The sequence below is a fragment of the Ornithodoros turicata genome, chromosome 1 (assembly GCF_037126465.1).
Source record: "Ornithodoros turicata isolate Travis chromosome 1, ASM3712646v1, whole genome shotgun sequence".
Taxonomy (NCBI): Eukaryota; Metazoa; Arthropoda; class Arachnida; order Ixodida; family Argasidae; genus Ornithodoros; species Ornithodoros turicata.
Window position 1 is genome coordinate 97,167,393 of NC_088201.1, and position 15,843 is coordinate 97,183,235.

General features: G+C 45.9%; 1 protein-coding gene across 1 annotated transcript; it reads right to left on the reverse strand.

Moving 5' to 3' along the window:
* Positions 1 to 3,411: 3,411 nt before the first annotated feature.
* LOC135378489 (monobin-like) lies at positions 3,412 to 13,615 on the reverse strand. Its single transcript, XM_064611543.1, has 4 exons — positions 13,452 to 13,615; positions 7,049 to 7,219; positions 5,492 to 5,689; positions 3,412 to 3,554 (listed from the first exon to the last, which is right to left on the reverse strand). Exons 1-4 carry the CDS (start codon positions 13,495 to 13,497, stop codon positions 3,547 to 3,549), a joined length of 423 nt encoding a protein of 140 aa, XP_064467613.1. The 5' UTR covers positions 13,498 to 13,615; the 3' UTR covers positions 3,412 to 3,546.
* Positions 13,616 to 15,843: the final 2,228 nt, after the last annotated feature.

The following is a 15,843-nucleotide window of genomic DNA, read 5'->3' on the forward strand; positions in this document are numbered from 1 at the left end:
GTTAACTTGTCGCAAGCGGTAGCGCCACTGTGCTGTGAAGGCCACGTCGAGGCGCATTCGATGAACAAATCCGGCGTCTTGACGAGAGATATGTCCTGGCATGCGGAAAGCGAGCGCTGGGTCAACTCTGCTCAGCAAGGCGGGGGATAGTACGTCGGCGGTCCGTTGGCGGGTAGCCAGAGGAGTCGCAAGGCTTCGAAGGAAGGACCGCCGATCGCCTCTCAGCAGTGCAATAGGCGTCCGTGTCCCAGACGAGAGAGCTGCTTCGGCGGTGCTGTCCGCCAGTTCATTGCTTTCGACACCGCAATGGGCGGGAACCCATTGGAGAGCGAGCCTATGTCCTGCTTCGTAGACAAGTTTGTAAGCGGTTAACGCATCCATAACCAACGGGGCGGAGGAGCCTCGGATGCCAGAATTTTCAATTGCTTGCAGCGCAGATGCTGAGTCAGTAAAGACCACCCAATTCCGGGGTGCGAATGGAACGAAGTGCTGCAAAAAGAAAAGTATGGCGTAGAGTTCCGTAGCTGTGGATGACGTACAATGCCAAAGGCGAGGTCCTTGAGCTAAGCCTTCGTCGGGGATGACAAATGCTGACGCGGACTTGCCATTTCGAGATGCGCCATCGGTGTACGCGGCGGTAGAGGTGGAAAACTTTGCGTCGACGAGAGCATAAAAATCGGCTCGAAGGACTTGAGTGGGAACCTGAGCTCTGCGGACCTCGAGGTCAGGAAGTCGTGGGAAGGTGGGTGACACAGGCAGAGACCAGGGGGCGTTCGGCGGTCTGACAGTCCTAGGTGTGAAGCCGGTGAGAGCGTGGCGTGTCCTCTGTGCCACGCGATGGAAATCACTTTCGGGACGGTATCGAATTTTCCTGAGGAGTGTGTGACGGGGAACAACAACAACAACTTTATTTTCGACCTTGGAGAGTGGGGAGTTTCATCGCCACAGGCGATACTCTACCTCATTGCTGGATGGAATGGGGGGAATAAAATAACGAGCCCCTTCACAATAACGATCGAAGTCCGATGGTGTCCAGAAATGTCAGAAGAGCTTTGAGCACAGAGCGTTGCTGGGCTGGATTGGGCCAGGCACCAAGCAATTTCGAGAGGGAGAAAGGGCGAGAGTCCAGCTGACGAAGAGACTCGGAGAGTGTGGTTCGGGAAGGTTCGTAGTGAGGGCAATGAAGAAGAATGTGCTCCAGATCCTCAAGAGCACCACAGTGGCAGCAGGTGGGAGAGTCAACTTGCCTCAAGCGGTAACGCCACTGAGCTGTAAAGGCCACATCGAGGCGCATTCGGTGGATTACTGCAGCATCTTGACGAGAGGTGTTTCGTGGCATGCGGAATTGTGACGGGGAACATTCGCACGCAAACGTAGGAAGTGTCGAGCCGTTTCCCGCTCACGGAGGACCTCCACCGGGAGTTCTCCAGCTTCAGCTAGGACTTGCCGTGTTTCAACCATTCTTGTAACGCAAAGGCAGCGACGAAGGCTTCGGGCGAACAGGGACCGAAGGGTATTGAACGATGTTGTAGAAACCCAATGCAAGACTGGAAGGCTGTAAAGCACTGTCACCCTCACCAAAGCCGCGTGAACGGCTCAGAGGGAGCGTTGATCACAGCCCCAGCCGAAGCTAGAGAGGTGTTGAACGGCAGGAAGCCATCGCTGCACTTTGGCTTCAAGGTGCTTAATGTGGCGAACCCAGCGCAGGTGGGAGTCCAGGACCACGCCAAGGAAGCGATGGGAACGCACAGGCTCGAGCTTCCGTGCACCAACCCAAAGAGGGAAATTACACTTAGCCTTGTGGGTGAAAGGGAGCTCGACGCACTTTTCGGGCGAAAGGTCCATTCCAAGTCGCGTAAGGTAGAGATGAACGTTGTTTAAGGCTTGTTGTAAACGGCGCTGAATGGCTGGTCGTGACTTGCCTACAGTCCAAAGGGCAACGTCATCGGCATACACGGAGAATGCGACCTTGCATGGAACTATCGATTTCAGTCCTGCCATGACCACATTAAAAAGTGTAGGACTGAGAATGCTTCCTTGGGGTATGCCTTGATGAACAGGGTGCTTGGGGCTTTGGCCGTGGGATGTGCGGACAACGACAGTTCGGTCTGTAAGCAAATCGTGAAGCTAGCTGAAAAGTCGACCAGATACTCCAAAAGACCGCAACCCGTGGAGGACACAGATGTGCGAGACGGTATGATAGGCGCGCTTAATGTTCAGGAAGACCGATACAACGATCCGCTGATTAGCACGAGCATGTTGGACGGTAGAGACCAGATCGAGAACTGGATCCATAGAGCTTCGGTGGCGGCGAAATCCAGCCATTTCCTGAGGAAACGCACCTTGTGTTTCGAGTCACCAGTCGAGGCGATGCAAAACCATTCTCTCCATCAGTTTCCCCATACAGCTTGTCAGTCTCACGGGGCGAAAGGAGGATAGGGCATTTGGGGGTTTGCCTGATTTCAGGATTGGAACAACTAAAGCCTCCTTCCAAGTAGATGGTACGGATTCCTGTCGCCTAGACGTATTATAAACATGAAGGAGAGCTAGCAGTGACGGCTCGTCAAGGTTTCGCAGTGCGGCGTAAGTGATTTCATCTGGTCCGGGGCCGATCGCACATTCACAAGTTTCAACGCAGTCTGCAGCTCAATGAGAGTAAGGTCGCGCTCCATAACCGCCGGTGGACGGGTCCAGTCTTGGTGGATTTCTGTCTGCGGGCTCTGGACGAAACTGTGGTGTACTAGAGACGTTGAGGCAGCCGCTGGTGTCGTTAGGACGACGGAGAAATCTGTCGCGAGCGTGGTTTCGTCTACACCCTTAACGATAGCCAATGCGGCGAGAGGATTCTTTTGTTGGGGCGCATCCTTCAGAGCTCGAATTGTCCTCCAGATCTTTGTGGCGGGGTCAAATGGTGAGAGGTGATGACAAAACTTACGCCAACGCTTCCGCTTTCTTAAGTTCTCGTGTTGCTTTAGCTTTCATCCGGCGGTACGTCACGATGTCAGGAAATTGCCCAGTTCGGCGAGCCGTTCTCTCGGCTCGGCGACGTAATGTTCTGAGATGGTCAATTGCGGGAGAATGAACGACGTGACCGGTGACCCGTTTAGACATGACTACTGCGTCCTGCATGGCGGAACGAATGCCTTGCGAGAGTGCCTCTGAGGACATGCCGGTGTGCACAGATGTTCGGAGGCCAGCACGAAAGAGTGCCAAATTCGTGAAGAGGGACCAGTCCAGTAGTGGTTGACGGAAGCAGCCTTTCGTCCGAAATATAGATAGGAAAGTGGTCGCTACCTCGGGTGTCGACATCGGTAGCGCACGACATGTAGCGAATTATGTCTGCTGAGCATCAGGAAAGATCCAGGACATCGAGTGACGTTGGTGATCGCATATAATAAGTAAGATAATCGATTTCATTGGTTGTTCGGATTTTTAATATACTGCAATGTACAGTAAGAGCGTGTGACACGGGTGTAGTAGAAGCTGAAGTTGTTGCTCCACACATCAGGGAATGAGGTTGTCCATGCCGCTCCCAAGTGATCTTCGTTATGGCGCTGTTGGGAAGACATTGAGGGAATAAACAGCGTGAAATTTACTGTTTTGCGAAAAAAAAAATACAAAAGCAAGAAAACACCAAGAACGCGAAAAGTGTCATATGAAACTGCAAAAAGGAAAGTGGTATATGTGTAGGGCGTCCCGCTGGCTGTCTTTGGCTTCACGCTATAAAGATCACCGTCGATGACCCATTGTGGAACGAGAATTGTTTTTCTACACGTCCCAAAATATTGAAGAAAACTCTTGTCATGCACAGCTTGTGTTTTTACCCTTTGCGTATTCTGATAAAAAGCTATGAGAGCAGCAGAGATATCGTTTTCGCAGTTGAGACAGGCGCACATCCCCTCCAAGAGAGTATTTAAGTACTGTACGACTGATTACCTAAAATTCACTACTTAACTCTTTAGTTAGGGGATTTCAAGCAAGGGGAGGCGCACATGCTCTCGAAGACGGTAGTGTTGCATGGTTAATTACGTTAAATTAATTATCCCTTTAGTTACGGGACTGCAAGCAAATGTGGGATAGCTGAAGGGGAGACAGTCCTCGTTGAAAGTTTCCTTTTCTTCTTTTTTTTTTAATCCGGAAACGAACACGTGCGTAGAAATATCCACCGCCGAATCTTGCCATACTCACTCCTAGAGGATGTCCACCTGGCCGAAAAATTCAACCGTAAAAACTGCACCTATGCTCACTCACAGAAAAATCTATCCCTTTAGAGGTATAGATCGCCTGCTCAATAACTTAGCCCTTCTTAGGTATTATTTTATACCCCGCTTACAGGTATAAAAAATGGTCCTCAACAAAGGGCTATATGCCATGCCTTTAGGGGTACAGCTCTATACCCCTATGAGGGTTTGCACGAGTACCATCATGGTATTAAATCACACCTAGGCATAGTAATTTTTAGAGGAGGGAACTAGAAAAATCAACTTTGGAGGGAAGAAAACTTTTTCACATACACACGCAAACGCATATGGTTGAGAATTAGAAGGCAAAGCTCATGCACATTACTCCCCATGTAAAAAGAAAAGAAAATATGGTGTTAAAAACTAAAGAAAATTTTCAAGGAGCAAGATCGGTCTGCGCAGTCATCAAGTATGTATGACGATGTATTATGTGTATCGCGAGATAGACATTTGCAGAGCAACAAATACTGATATACCGGTGGCGACTTGACAAACTGTGGAGCAGCCTTCGTCTGGTACGCAAACTTTAGGGTGAAGACATCTAGATTCAACATTCCAGCACTACGTATATTATGCAGCCATAAACTAACCATGTGGATTCATATAGTACTGTACTGATGTCTGTGTTTCTTAATTAAATATCCGTTTAACTTAGCTAATACCATCTGCTGAAAAAATAATAACCGTGTGATACAACACGTTGCGGAAGTAAAGGTATAAAAAACCATATAGGTATAAAGACACAGAGGGAATAAGCAGCCTCATCTATGCCGTGGAAGGCATAGCCTGGTGATCTAACCCTGGTACCGGATATAAACACGTGGTGGTGAGGTACAAATATGGTACGTTAGCTCTCCTTTATACCTCTTTGATACCCTTGAGAAGGGTTGGAGGTATCAATAGGGTATTTGTACCTCTTGTGTACCCTCCAAAGGTATATATCTGAAGCAGAAAGTATAAAAGAGGTACAAGAGCACATTATTATACCTTATTTATACCTTTTTGTCTAACAGTGACTCTCATAGCTATCTTTTCGCTAAGTCCCCCTATACACAGGTTGTTAGTGACTGCAGTACCTAGACGCATCAGTCTACGTCGTGAAAAGTGGCGCAGCAACACCAGATCTATGTAGCAGTCCTCTATATGCAGCACCTGGTTTGACTGCACTATAGTTTATTCGGAGGAATCACTTTGTTGCGCTTGAAAACTACATTTTGTATTGCTCTTAAGTTGACCACAGGTGTACTTACTACAAACGAAGGAACAGGTTGTATCGTCCTCGAAGCCGTTGTCGGTCCACAGACACCCCGTGACTTCTTTGCATTTACCACTTTCAGCGTCATAGAAGGCCATCGTCTCCGTTGAAAGTCCTTTGCATTCTACTGCAGGTGGTGCACGCAAGCAGTACTGTTCCATGTTGGAATTGGGTCGTGGAGCACTCTCGCTTACTGCATGCAAAATAGAACCGACAGGCATTCCAAACGCTCTGTACACACGAAGAAGGTGGTGGTGTCACTCCACATAGTGAAAATGGTGTGAAACAATAAGTTTCAATCTGGATTTAGGGGAATAACGATCAGTAGACACACTTCCACATAAGATTGTGGTTGCGACATCTGCTACTGCTAGCGTGTAATGCCCATCTCACACAAACGTTTTTTCGTCCGTGTGGTGCGGTGATAGAACCTATGGGCAATTGAGCCCCCTACGTTCCAGTGAGTCCGTTTTGGCTCCGTGAGAAACACGGACGACAGAAACGGTTAGACAGTAACCGGCCTAGGGTGTGGCACCGTACGGAAAGTAGGGACTTCCCCAACAACTCTCCCAAAAGTGCTACCATACCCTCCCCCACCTCAAGTTTCTTAAGTGAATCTATTTATTTAAGGCGATATATGGCAGAGGCATCTGATTGGAGTACTGACACGCTAACATGAAAACTATGTGCAAATATCTGATTAAAAGTGTCCTTTTTTGGTGAGTGACTTTTTTAGATGACTTAACCTGTGTATCCCTACCACCTAGAAAAATTTTTGTTGTTGTGACACACTACCACTCGTTCTAAAACTAGAGAAACTAATATGGCCAGGTCAGGTCCATACAAATGTGAAGGGTAATGCGATACATCTAAAACTGAACAAAACAGAGACCCAGCAGTCATAAAGTATTTGCAAAAGAAAGGTATGACTATCCGCTTCGGACAACAACAACAACAACAGATGGGTCTTCGAAAACAAGTACGGCACGTACATCTTTGCCGAACAAATGACGGCAGACAGTCATCAAAATATACTTGGTCGTCGCTATTTAACCAATATACTGAACGACACATTTACCCATCACTAATCACTAAAAAGGAACCCTTAATTTTGTAAATATGGGTTAATGTTATCATAGTGTTATCCTCATTCGGCAGAAGTCTAATTATGTAGTCAGTTTTGTACTGTACTGTGGCATTTGGTTAAAGTTTTTGTTCAGTGGTCAACCAGTCTTTGCATACATATTCTATACGAATGCCAATGTGTCACTCTTGTAACGCCTGCACAATGCACACGGTGGAACAGCTGTTGTCAAGCCTGGTGTTCTTTGTTTTTGTTTTGTTCTTCTTCCCACAGATAAGAAATATTTACATTTAAAAATTTAAACTGAAATATGGGGCATTACTCCCTTCTTTTCAGTTGCGCAACGTCTCACTGAGGGCGCGCAAGAACCAAAAACTTAATATGAGTTTCTACAAATGGAATATCACGGTAACGAATACGTTTTACATATTCTCTCACTTCTGACGTAATACGGTCACAAATACTTACAGCATGCCTCGCGGCAGTCCGACAGCGTGGTATAATAATCCGCTCCCGAAGGACACACCCATGCTCCTTGGCAGTACTTTGTACCGGGAAGAGAAAAGAACCTCTCTTCTCTCCCTTGTACGTCACATTCTCCTTCATCGCTTGGTTTGTTGCAAAGTCGGTTGAACTGGCCTAGAAAAATAAATGAGTTCGCGTTATCACCTGGAGATCACGCAATAATGACCTTACTGCTCTCATATTAGCCTTCGCAGTCTTGACTAGTGCGCCTCATAAGTCACTGTGACAAATGAACATTTTCGCATTCTGCGAATAGGGAACGGTGGAAGACAAAGCCTTTGTCCGTGGCGGCATTACATGATGGGCTCGCTTCGGTCCTCCTCTCCAAGAAGCAGGCGAGTAGCAACAGGCTGGTATCACGTGGTGCTACCCTATGCTATTACGCGGTACTTCAGTAGCACGTGACACCTATCCGTCAATCCGTGGCACTTTGTCCACGGCGAACGTAGAAGTTCACCACGGTTCAGTTTCTAGAAGTGTTTAAAATCAATTACAGTGTAATCTAAACGATAAGAATCTCATGGGATAGCGGAAGAAAATGTATCATGCGAAATTCGTATCAAAAGAAATAAACCAAAATAAAAATTGAGGCAAGAAAATAGAGAGTGACTTTTCACTTTGTATTCTTTTAATTTTCCATTACTTTGAGTGAAAGAGTTTGGTCGTAGCGCCTTTGTATCTTCGTTTTTGGCCAATGCTGACGAAATTCGCGAGATTATTCAAAAGGCCCAGAACGTGCTTTCCACCCCCGAGCCACGCGACGGTGTCGTAAAGCCAGTTTCTCCTCAAGCACACAGGCGGTAGGTGAAGCCCGCTTGCGGAATGATGACGCGTATCACTGCTGTACATAGCGGCGCTACTAGTAGCGTCGCTATTGGCTACTTTGTGCAGTAGCGGAGTAGCGTTGCCGAACGAGGCCATGTTGAATGAGTTGTGTTGAAAGAAAGGAGAAAAAATTGAGAAAGAAGCGCTCAGTACGAGGGCCGGCTACTCTAGATCACTTAGAACAACAAAAATGGCTAACTACAATAAGAACAACAATTGACAGAAACACCCAGTTATTTCCTCACCTTGCATACGTTACACTGTTGGTATATGAGCCAGACAAAATGAACAATAATATTATCCTGGAGTCAGTGTAGGACAACATGCTTATTAGCGCCCTTTGCACACTTGCTTGGTAGTGGTACACGGGCTATTAACCTTAAAGCCATTCATCGTTGACAGCGTCTGACATCTTCAGGAAAAAGGTACATTATATTTTCTCTCTCTAGATGTTACATTACAGAGGCGATCTCTCACGGGTAAACTCTTACTGAGGAGGTCATACTCCCGAAAAAAGGTGTATTAAACGTAGATTTTCGTGCAGTCAAACGCTTTGTAAGGGAAGCCGTCGTGTGGCTGGAAGAGGGGAAGCAGGTGTTAAGCAACAACATTAACGCTTAATTCCTGTGAGACCTAAACTTTGGTGCAGTATGCCAACGGCATACTGCAGGAAGCAGACGGAACAGTTTGAGGTTGGGATCCACGGATTTCTCGGACAACATATTATCGCTGCAGGGAAATCGTCTTCTGCTTCGAGCATTCTGATGGAAAAATTATTAAATGCACAAATGCGCTACGAGCATTAAATTATGTCTTAAATGCGCATAATCTCAAGGTCAAGATCAATGTGAAATAATATACAGGGTGTTTGACGAAAATCCCCCGACTGAATGATTCGTGAACAGGTGGCGCCATCGAAGAAACTTCTTTTTCGAAGAGATCCTTGGGACATCGACCATGAACTGAGTGGTGTGCGGCTCATTTGGATATGTTCACTAATTAAATAAACATGCTAACTTTTAACTTTTACTTCGTACGCTTACGGAACCTCTGTTGTACGTATCGGTACCTTCAGCGAAAAGTATTCCAGGAAAAAAAACAAAAAAAAACGCATCGACACTTAGTGATTTTTCGAATAATTAATTGGTTTCGGTTTACATAAGACGCGTCTCGGAAGATGCGCAATGAAGAAAATAAAAGAAAAAAAAAGGTGTTCTTTCACGATTTTTTTGCGAACGATCTACCGAACGGATTTTTGTTCTGAAAACGACTACGATATCAGGTCACCGAAAGGAACAGATGTTGTCACTGGGACAACTTCGTAGCTTTTATAAATAAAAAGTTAATTAACAATTTTTAGGTAATTAGTGATTTGACGGTTGAAGGGAGTTCGTGGTGAGGATTTCCCACACTCCTCAAACGAAGGAGCAGCGCCCAAGCAGCACACCAATATTGGTCGATAATCGGACCAATGTGAGCTGCCATGTTGGCCAATATCAGCCCCATATGGGCTGCCTCTATTCGTATGCCATACTGCGCAAACTTTTCGGTGATAACACCAGCGATGAGCCCATGTAATAACAAAGCATTATCCGGTATAATATCCACCAGCAACAGTGGTACTATTTCTGTCGTTTTTTTTTAATCTTTTTGTTTCAGCAGACCTCTTAATTGACGAAAGAAGAAGTCACTGAAAAGGTTAGCCAGCTGTAGGACTCGAGCCCACATCTTCTGGATTGCCGGTCCAGGGCTCTACCAATTGAGCTAAGCTTTCCTAAACTAAGTATTCCCAAGCTAAGTATTTGTCCTTTCTATGTTGTTCCAGCCTCGGAATATCAGTTCTCACTTCCTCCTAATTGACCCACTTTGCAACGCGTTTCAAAAACAACATTGCCTCGCCCTAAAAACAAAGAACAGGTGCAGTGCCTGTCTTGCTCAAGGATCGAGGCCTGCTCTTCACCCTCCCTCTCATCCCTCAAAAGCCTTCATTGCGATTGCACGAGGATATGACCCGAAGTTTTCCAACCCGCTCCTAGACAGTTTCGTGACGGTGACAGACATACACGTGAGCCACTTTCACTGCCTCTGCAGTAACTTCAAGGCACCTAGCGTTACACAACAGACATCCATTTCTAGCAAACATTGTATTTCTTACTTTACCTGCCGCTTCCATTGTCACTCGAATGAAACGACCGATCCGAGTGACGCGCATGCGCATTAGCTGAAAGACGCGCAATTTCGCTCAAATGACCACGCGCTCTGATTCGGTTCATTTTATTCCGCTACCTTGACCGGTTGACATGGCCAAGCAAGATGGACGCCTGTTTGCAGCAGGTGTGCCAGTTGGGTAAATGTTACAGTGGGATTGCTAGATATTGCTAGATATTGCCGCTCTTCTGCGGGGAGCCCCCCCCCCCCCCTGTTGGATATACCGGGTTCTACAGTTCAATCCCCGGGCTAAATAATTGGCGAACGGGTGCACCAGTCGACGAACTTTCTTATTTACAAGTATCTGTTCGATACCACCTACAAGCTGCGTACCGGGTGAATGAGTGGGAGGCGCTCATTATTTAAATAAAAATTCTAATGAGTTTCGTAAAAAACGTAACTTTTAAAGCAGGGTGTTGTCGGCATTAAAATGGGTACTACCCGTTTTGGGACCTTCAGTGGACACCGTTTAGGGAAAATTTGCTAGCGAAGCGGGTCATTTGTTGCAGTAATTAATTGGTTTCGGTTTACACATTTTCGTCGCGGCTGGTCGCGGTGAAACGCAAAAGGACGCTCTTCCACTCCCTTATATACCACAGCATTATGTCCTTACACCAATGCATTACGTCCTTGTGCGCTTCACCGCGACCAGCCCTGACAAAATATGTAAACTGAAACCGAATGATTACAGCATGACCCACTTCGGTGGCAGATTTTTCTCTAAAAGTGGTAGTACCCATTTTAATGCCGTAAAGTCTCACTAGGTTTGAATGCAGTGTAAATGCCAAGTGCCCCCCCCCCCCCCCCGCCCCTCAGTATCCTCCGCACAGATTAAGAAAGTCCACGTAAATAAGGGATGCAAATAAAATTGTCACGGGTGGCCGTTTGTCGTTATTAAAAGTGGATTTAGACACTGCGTCAAAAACGGAACGATCGGGATAAGGGTTTCTTGAGAGAATGTCAGATGTCAAAGCTGTTCAGGTTTCTACGCTTGGTACCTAGTAGATATCGTGTATATGCGATTAAAAAGTGATTTGACCGCCGCCCTTTTATATTGTGGTGCATGATAGGAATGAAAATGTAACACTGAACCAGTGTCACAGGGTTTGCGGTCAACCAAGGTGCAAACAATCCCTGAGTCATTACCGGTTACCAACACGTCAACGAAAGGAAGCTGACAGTTGCCTTCTTTCTGCATCGTAAACTGTATGTTAGGGTGGACATTGTTTAGAGATGATTGGAATGAAGCAACATCATCACGTTTTAGAACAACAAACGTGTCGTCAACATAACGCTTGTAAAACTTTACAGAGATGTTGTTGGAATTAAACACTTTATCTTCGATGAATTCCATAACTAGATTTGCAATTTGGAACAAAAACAGAGCTCCCCATCGGGCAACCTTCTATTTGTTTTTAAAACTGGTTGTCAAATTTGAAATACGTTTCTTTGAGACAAAACCAAAGGAGTGACACTATTTCAGACACAGAAAGGGCACTACTCTCAGGCGAGGAAACATCGCTCAAATGGCTGCTTGTCGCGACGTCAATGGCGAGTGTGACAGGTACATTTGTAAACAAATGTGACAATTTTATTTGCGTCCCTTATGCACGTGGACCTTCTGAATCTGTGCAGAGGATACTGAGGCCACTGGGCATTTTCATTGCATTCACACCTAGTGTGAATGCACCAGTTTTACACAGTTTCACACATACACAATTTGCGCACGTTGCTTTCCCGCCCCAAGGACTATGTGACCCATCTGTATCAATCGGGTATTGTCTACCGGATAGATTCTAACGATCGTGATACATGTTACGTGGGTGAAACGGGAAGAAAGCTGGCCACACGGCTGAAAGAACACGAGGCTCAGATAAAGAAACCGACAGCTGACAATCGTCGCACAGAACTCGTGGAGCATGCAATAAAAAATCAGCACACTTTCAACTTTGACAATGCCACTACATTGGCACGTGAACACGTATGGGGAGTGAGAAGATTTCTTGGTGTGTGTGTGTGTGGGGGGGGGGGGGTTGACGTGGGGATTCGAGCGGTCTGCCTGCCTAGGTTGGAGGCACGTTGCTCGGGGAAGGGATGAAAAGGGGTGGGAATGGGGTAGGGGCAGGGGAAGGCTCACACGTCTGGTTCTACAGTTTCATGCACTACAACCGACCGTGAGGGTCCACTGCCTTCAGAAAGTTCAGCAGGGCTCTCTGTTCGGATTTGCGGCGCTGGAGGCGGCGGCGGATTTCTTGGGTCATGGCACATACATCATGAAAAGAATTCCTGCAACAACCACAAGGGGCCACTGCCAGACTGTTATAAGATCTAAGGGCTCGCGCGCAGTGTTTTCTTTTGCTGATGATGACGTCGGTATAGATGTCGAAACACCCAAAACCTTTGTTACTCTTTGTTATCTAAGCCAGTGTTCTCCTTCTATGAAGTTTTCAGTCAATATGGGGTGTGCTTGGGCAATATGAGGCCCTTATTGCCGACATTTTCCCCATATTGGTTAAAATTTGGCAATATGGGCCCGTATTGTTGACGTTTTCGCCACTGCTGCCTCAAACGTGGCAATATGGGGCCCATGCTGCGAAGCTTGAACCAATGTGGGGAAAATTCTGGCTAAACCGGTCCCATATTGCACCCATATCGCCAATGCCTAGCCAGTATGGATCCAATATTGCGTGCTGCCTGGGCGCTCTCGCACTTTACGGGGGTACGTCGTCTGTCGCCTCCTCGGCTGGTTCGTGCCACCCGTAAAGGCAAGATAAAGCGTTCATATTACCCCAAACTCTAAAACGTGGGAAGAATACGAATTCCAGCCCGGACCGGAAAATAATTCGTATCCCGAAAGTCATATCATCCGTGATCGTATCACCGAGTTCTAGTGTGGTACGAAAAGTATAAAGTACTGAGGGGTGAGTTGATGGCTTGTGCGTGCCATCACGCAGTCAACTTGTACACTATAAGGCTAGGGGTACTGCCGCCACAGTACGTCTGCATATGTTTGCACAAGGTAGCTTAGGGCACTGGAGCTGCATGCGATCATTGGGCAGCCACCTAGTTCCAGTTCACCATAACCCAGGTTAAACCGGTTCTTATCTAATCTTATATTGGTGAAGCCAACATGGTCCCCAATTAAGGTTGGACACATAGTGGTACAAAGTGGACAAGACGAATGCTGCGCATCCCTTTGCGTATATTTTACTTCATGTCAATGAACCTCCTGGTGACGCCACTTTCTTCAGTATCACTTTTGTTCTTGACGTAAGATATTGCAAAGAGCACGATAGTACATTTGAACAATTACCTGAGGCCAAACCGACGGTGAGAATTAGCACCAAGTAAAACTTCATGCTGCGGCTCCTGTCTTGAAGCGCCGGGACAGATGTGTTTCGGAGGTACTGAAAATTTGGTTGGCTGAAGAGTGAGAAAGGAGAATCTGTGACGGAACCAACATATCAAGAAATGAGTGGCCCGGGGCTTTGTGAGGCACCCCAGGGCGTTATCGTTATCTTATGACACGTCCTGCCCTCGGCGCCCGCAAAGAAACATTCTCGTGGCGTTATCGAGCAGCTAAAAGTACCTTCTGCGAAGGCGACATTCATCAGTTACAATTCTATGGTTGCAGTATGGATCGGTTGCGCTCAATCGTACGTTGTTCAGTCAAAGGGTCATGCGTGGAAAATGTATAGTGATAGGAAAATGAATTGTGTACAGATGAGCCGAGTAAGAAAGTTTTTTTTTTGTGGGGGGGGGGGGGGAAAGACAACAAAGAAATTGTGTCCTAATCATAACATCCCCTTATTCAATTGCAGCGTACGTTTCGACTTAGCCAGTTTAGCCCATCGAGTGTTATCAAATCCTAGCTTAGCGATGTGATACTTCACCCGTTCGAGGAGACCGCGACTGTATTATGCCCTACACAAACGGGCACGACAAATGCCATTTCTCGTACCATTCACCGTGCAGTGAAATTACATATATCGTGCACGTCTGACATGGGTGCTATCATACTTTCGGAACCGTTATCATAAGTACACGCATCGCAGACAGCGGTAGAACTTTGCGATCTGGAACTAAGCTAAAACATCCTGAATCCGTTGCTGTGACAAGATCGTCACCAATGTGTGTTAGTTATTACTGAAATCTTGGAGACACCCGACATTCAAGACGATGAGTTGCTTCTACAATGTTACAAAAGTTTATCGTGAAGATCGCGAACGACGAGGAGGAGGTGTCTGCATTATAGAGAAAGGTGACATTTCTTGTACCGTTTTAGATGACATTAGAGACATTGAAGCCGTTAGCTGTAAAATATTTTTTGGAAGTACCTCCATCTATGTGATTGGCGTCTATATACCCCCGGCGTCTCATGTTTCATATATGAATTCTATTAATGATTACATAGCCGTCAACTTAAGGCCTAGCCAAAATATTATAATTACTGGTGACTTCAATTTACCAGGGACTGAGTGGATAGGGTTCTCGACTGGTAACGTTGAATGCAGGAGTTCGCATCGATTATTATATTTTTCTGTGCTACATGGATTGACGCAGTTGGTTCATAGCCCAAGAATAATTGTAGGCGGTCACTCTTCTATTTTGGCTCTGTTGCTTGTATCAAGGAGTCTACCTGCTTCTGTTTGTACAGTTGAGCATGGCATATCTTATCACAAAATTCTTGTGTTTAAAACGAAGCTAGATTGTTCTACCAGGTTAATAGATAAACGAGACATTCATGTCTTTAAGTTTTGCAAAGTGCGGGATAATGAAATACTATTAATACTGGAAGAACGCTTTGAAAAAATCCAGACAGAATTCCTCCGTGACGCCTCAGGGGATGACCTTTCGTTATGAATCTAAGAGTCTTATGAGAATCTTATGAATCATTGCCTCCAATATGTCCCGAAACGTCGCAAGGGCATTGTTAAGCACAGTCCGTGGATAACGAGAACTATCATTGACATAAAACGACAACTTGTTCGCTTTCGTGAGTGAAATCAGATTCCTCGGTTAACCTAAACTCACGACTACGTAATTTAAACGAAAGATTAAAAACTGGAATCAAAGTCGAGATTCAATAATACTCAGTCAAAAATTATGAAAAATGACCCAGCTAAGTTTTGCAGATATATGGCGTCGAAAAATAAAAAGGAGATTAAGCTCCGTGTCGAGGGCGCTATAACTGAGGACCCACATATTGTTGCCCTGTATGTTGAACAATTATTTTCACAGTTTCTTCACTAAAGAAGGCCAGGAATGCGTTCCTTCATGTCGTTTGCAAAGTGCCGTTGATAATCCCGTGTTCTCCCTCGATGACATTTTGAACCTTTTGGTAAGCATTAAGGCGAAATAGAGCTGTGGACCTGATAGGATTCTGAATGAATGTTTATTTGGCTACTCTAACTGGCGTGCATTGTTTTTGCGAGTAATATTTATAAGGTCATTTGAAGCAGGAGCCCTTTTACTGAGTAGAAGCTGAGTATAGTTGTCCCAATATGCAAGGCTGGAGATTCTCTTTTGCCCTCTAATAGCTATAGCTTTAACGTGCATTAGATGTCAAATAATGAAGCATATTCTTTCTAAACTCATTAGGTTATACATGGAAGAACATAACATACTTAGCACACGACAACATGGTTTAGGCCAGCTTTTTCAAAAGTCACGCACCTTATGCAGTTGCACTATGTATGCGCAGT

What these genes read in the sequence shown, in the direction of transcription:
- LOC135378489 (XM_064611543.1), bottom strand. Translation starts at nt 13,497, where the DNA reads ATGAAGTTTTACTTGGTGCTAATTCTCACCGTCGGTTTGGCCTCAG. An exon ending in CACCGTCGGTTTGGCCTCAG is followed by an intron (nt 7,220 to 13,451) that starts GTAATTGTTCAA and finishes TTATTTTTCTAG; the next exon opens with GCCAGTTCAACCGACTTTGC. An exon ending in GGACTGCCGCGAGGCATGCT is followed by an intron (nt 5,690 to 7,048) that starts GTAAGTATTTGT and finishes TTTTGCATGCAG; the next exon opens with TAAGCGAGAGTGCTCCACGA.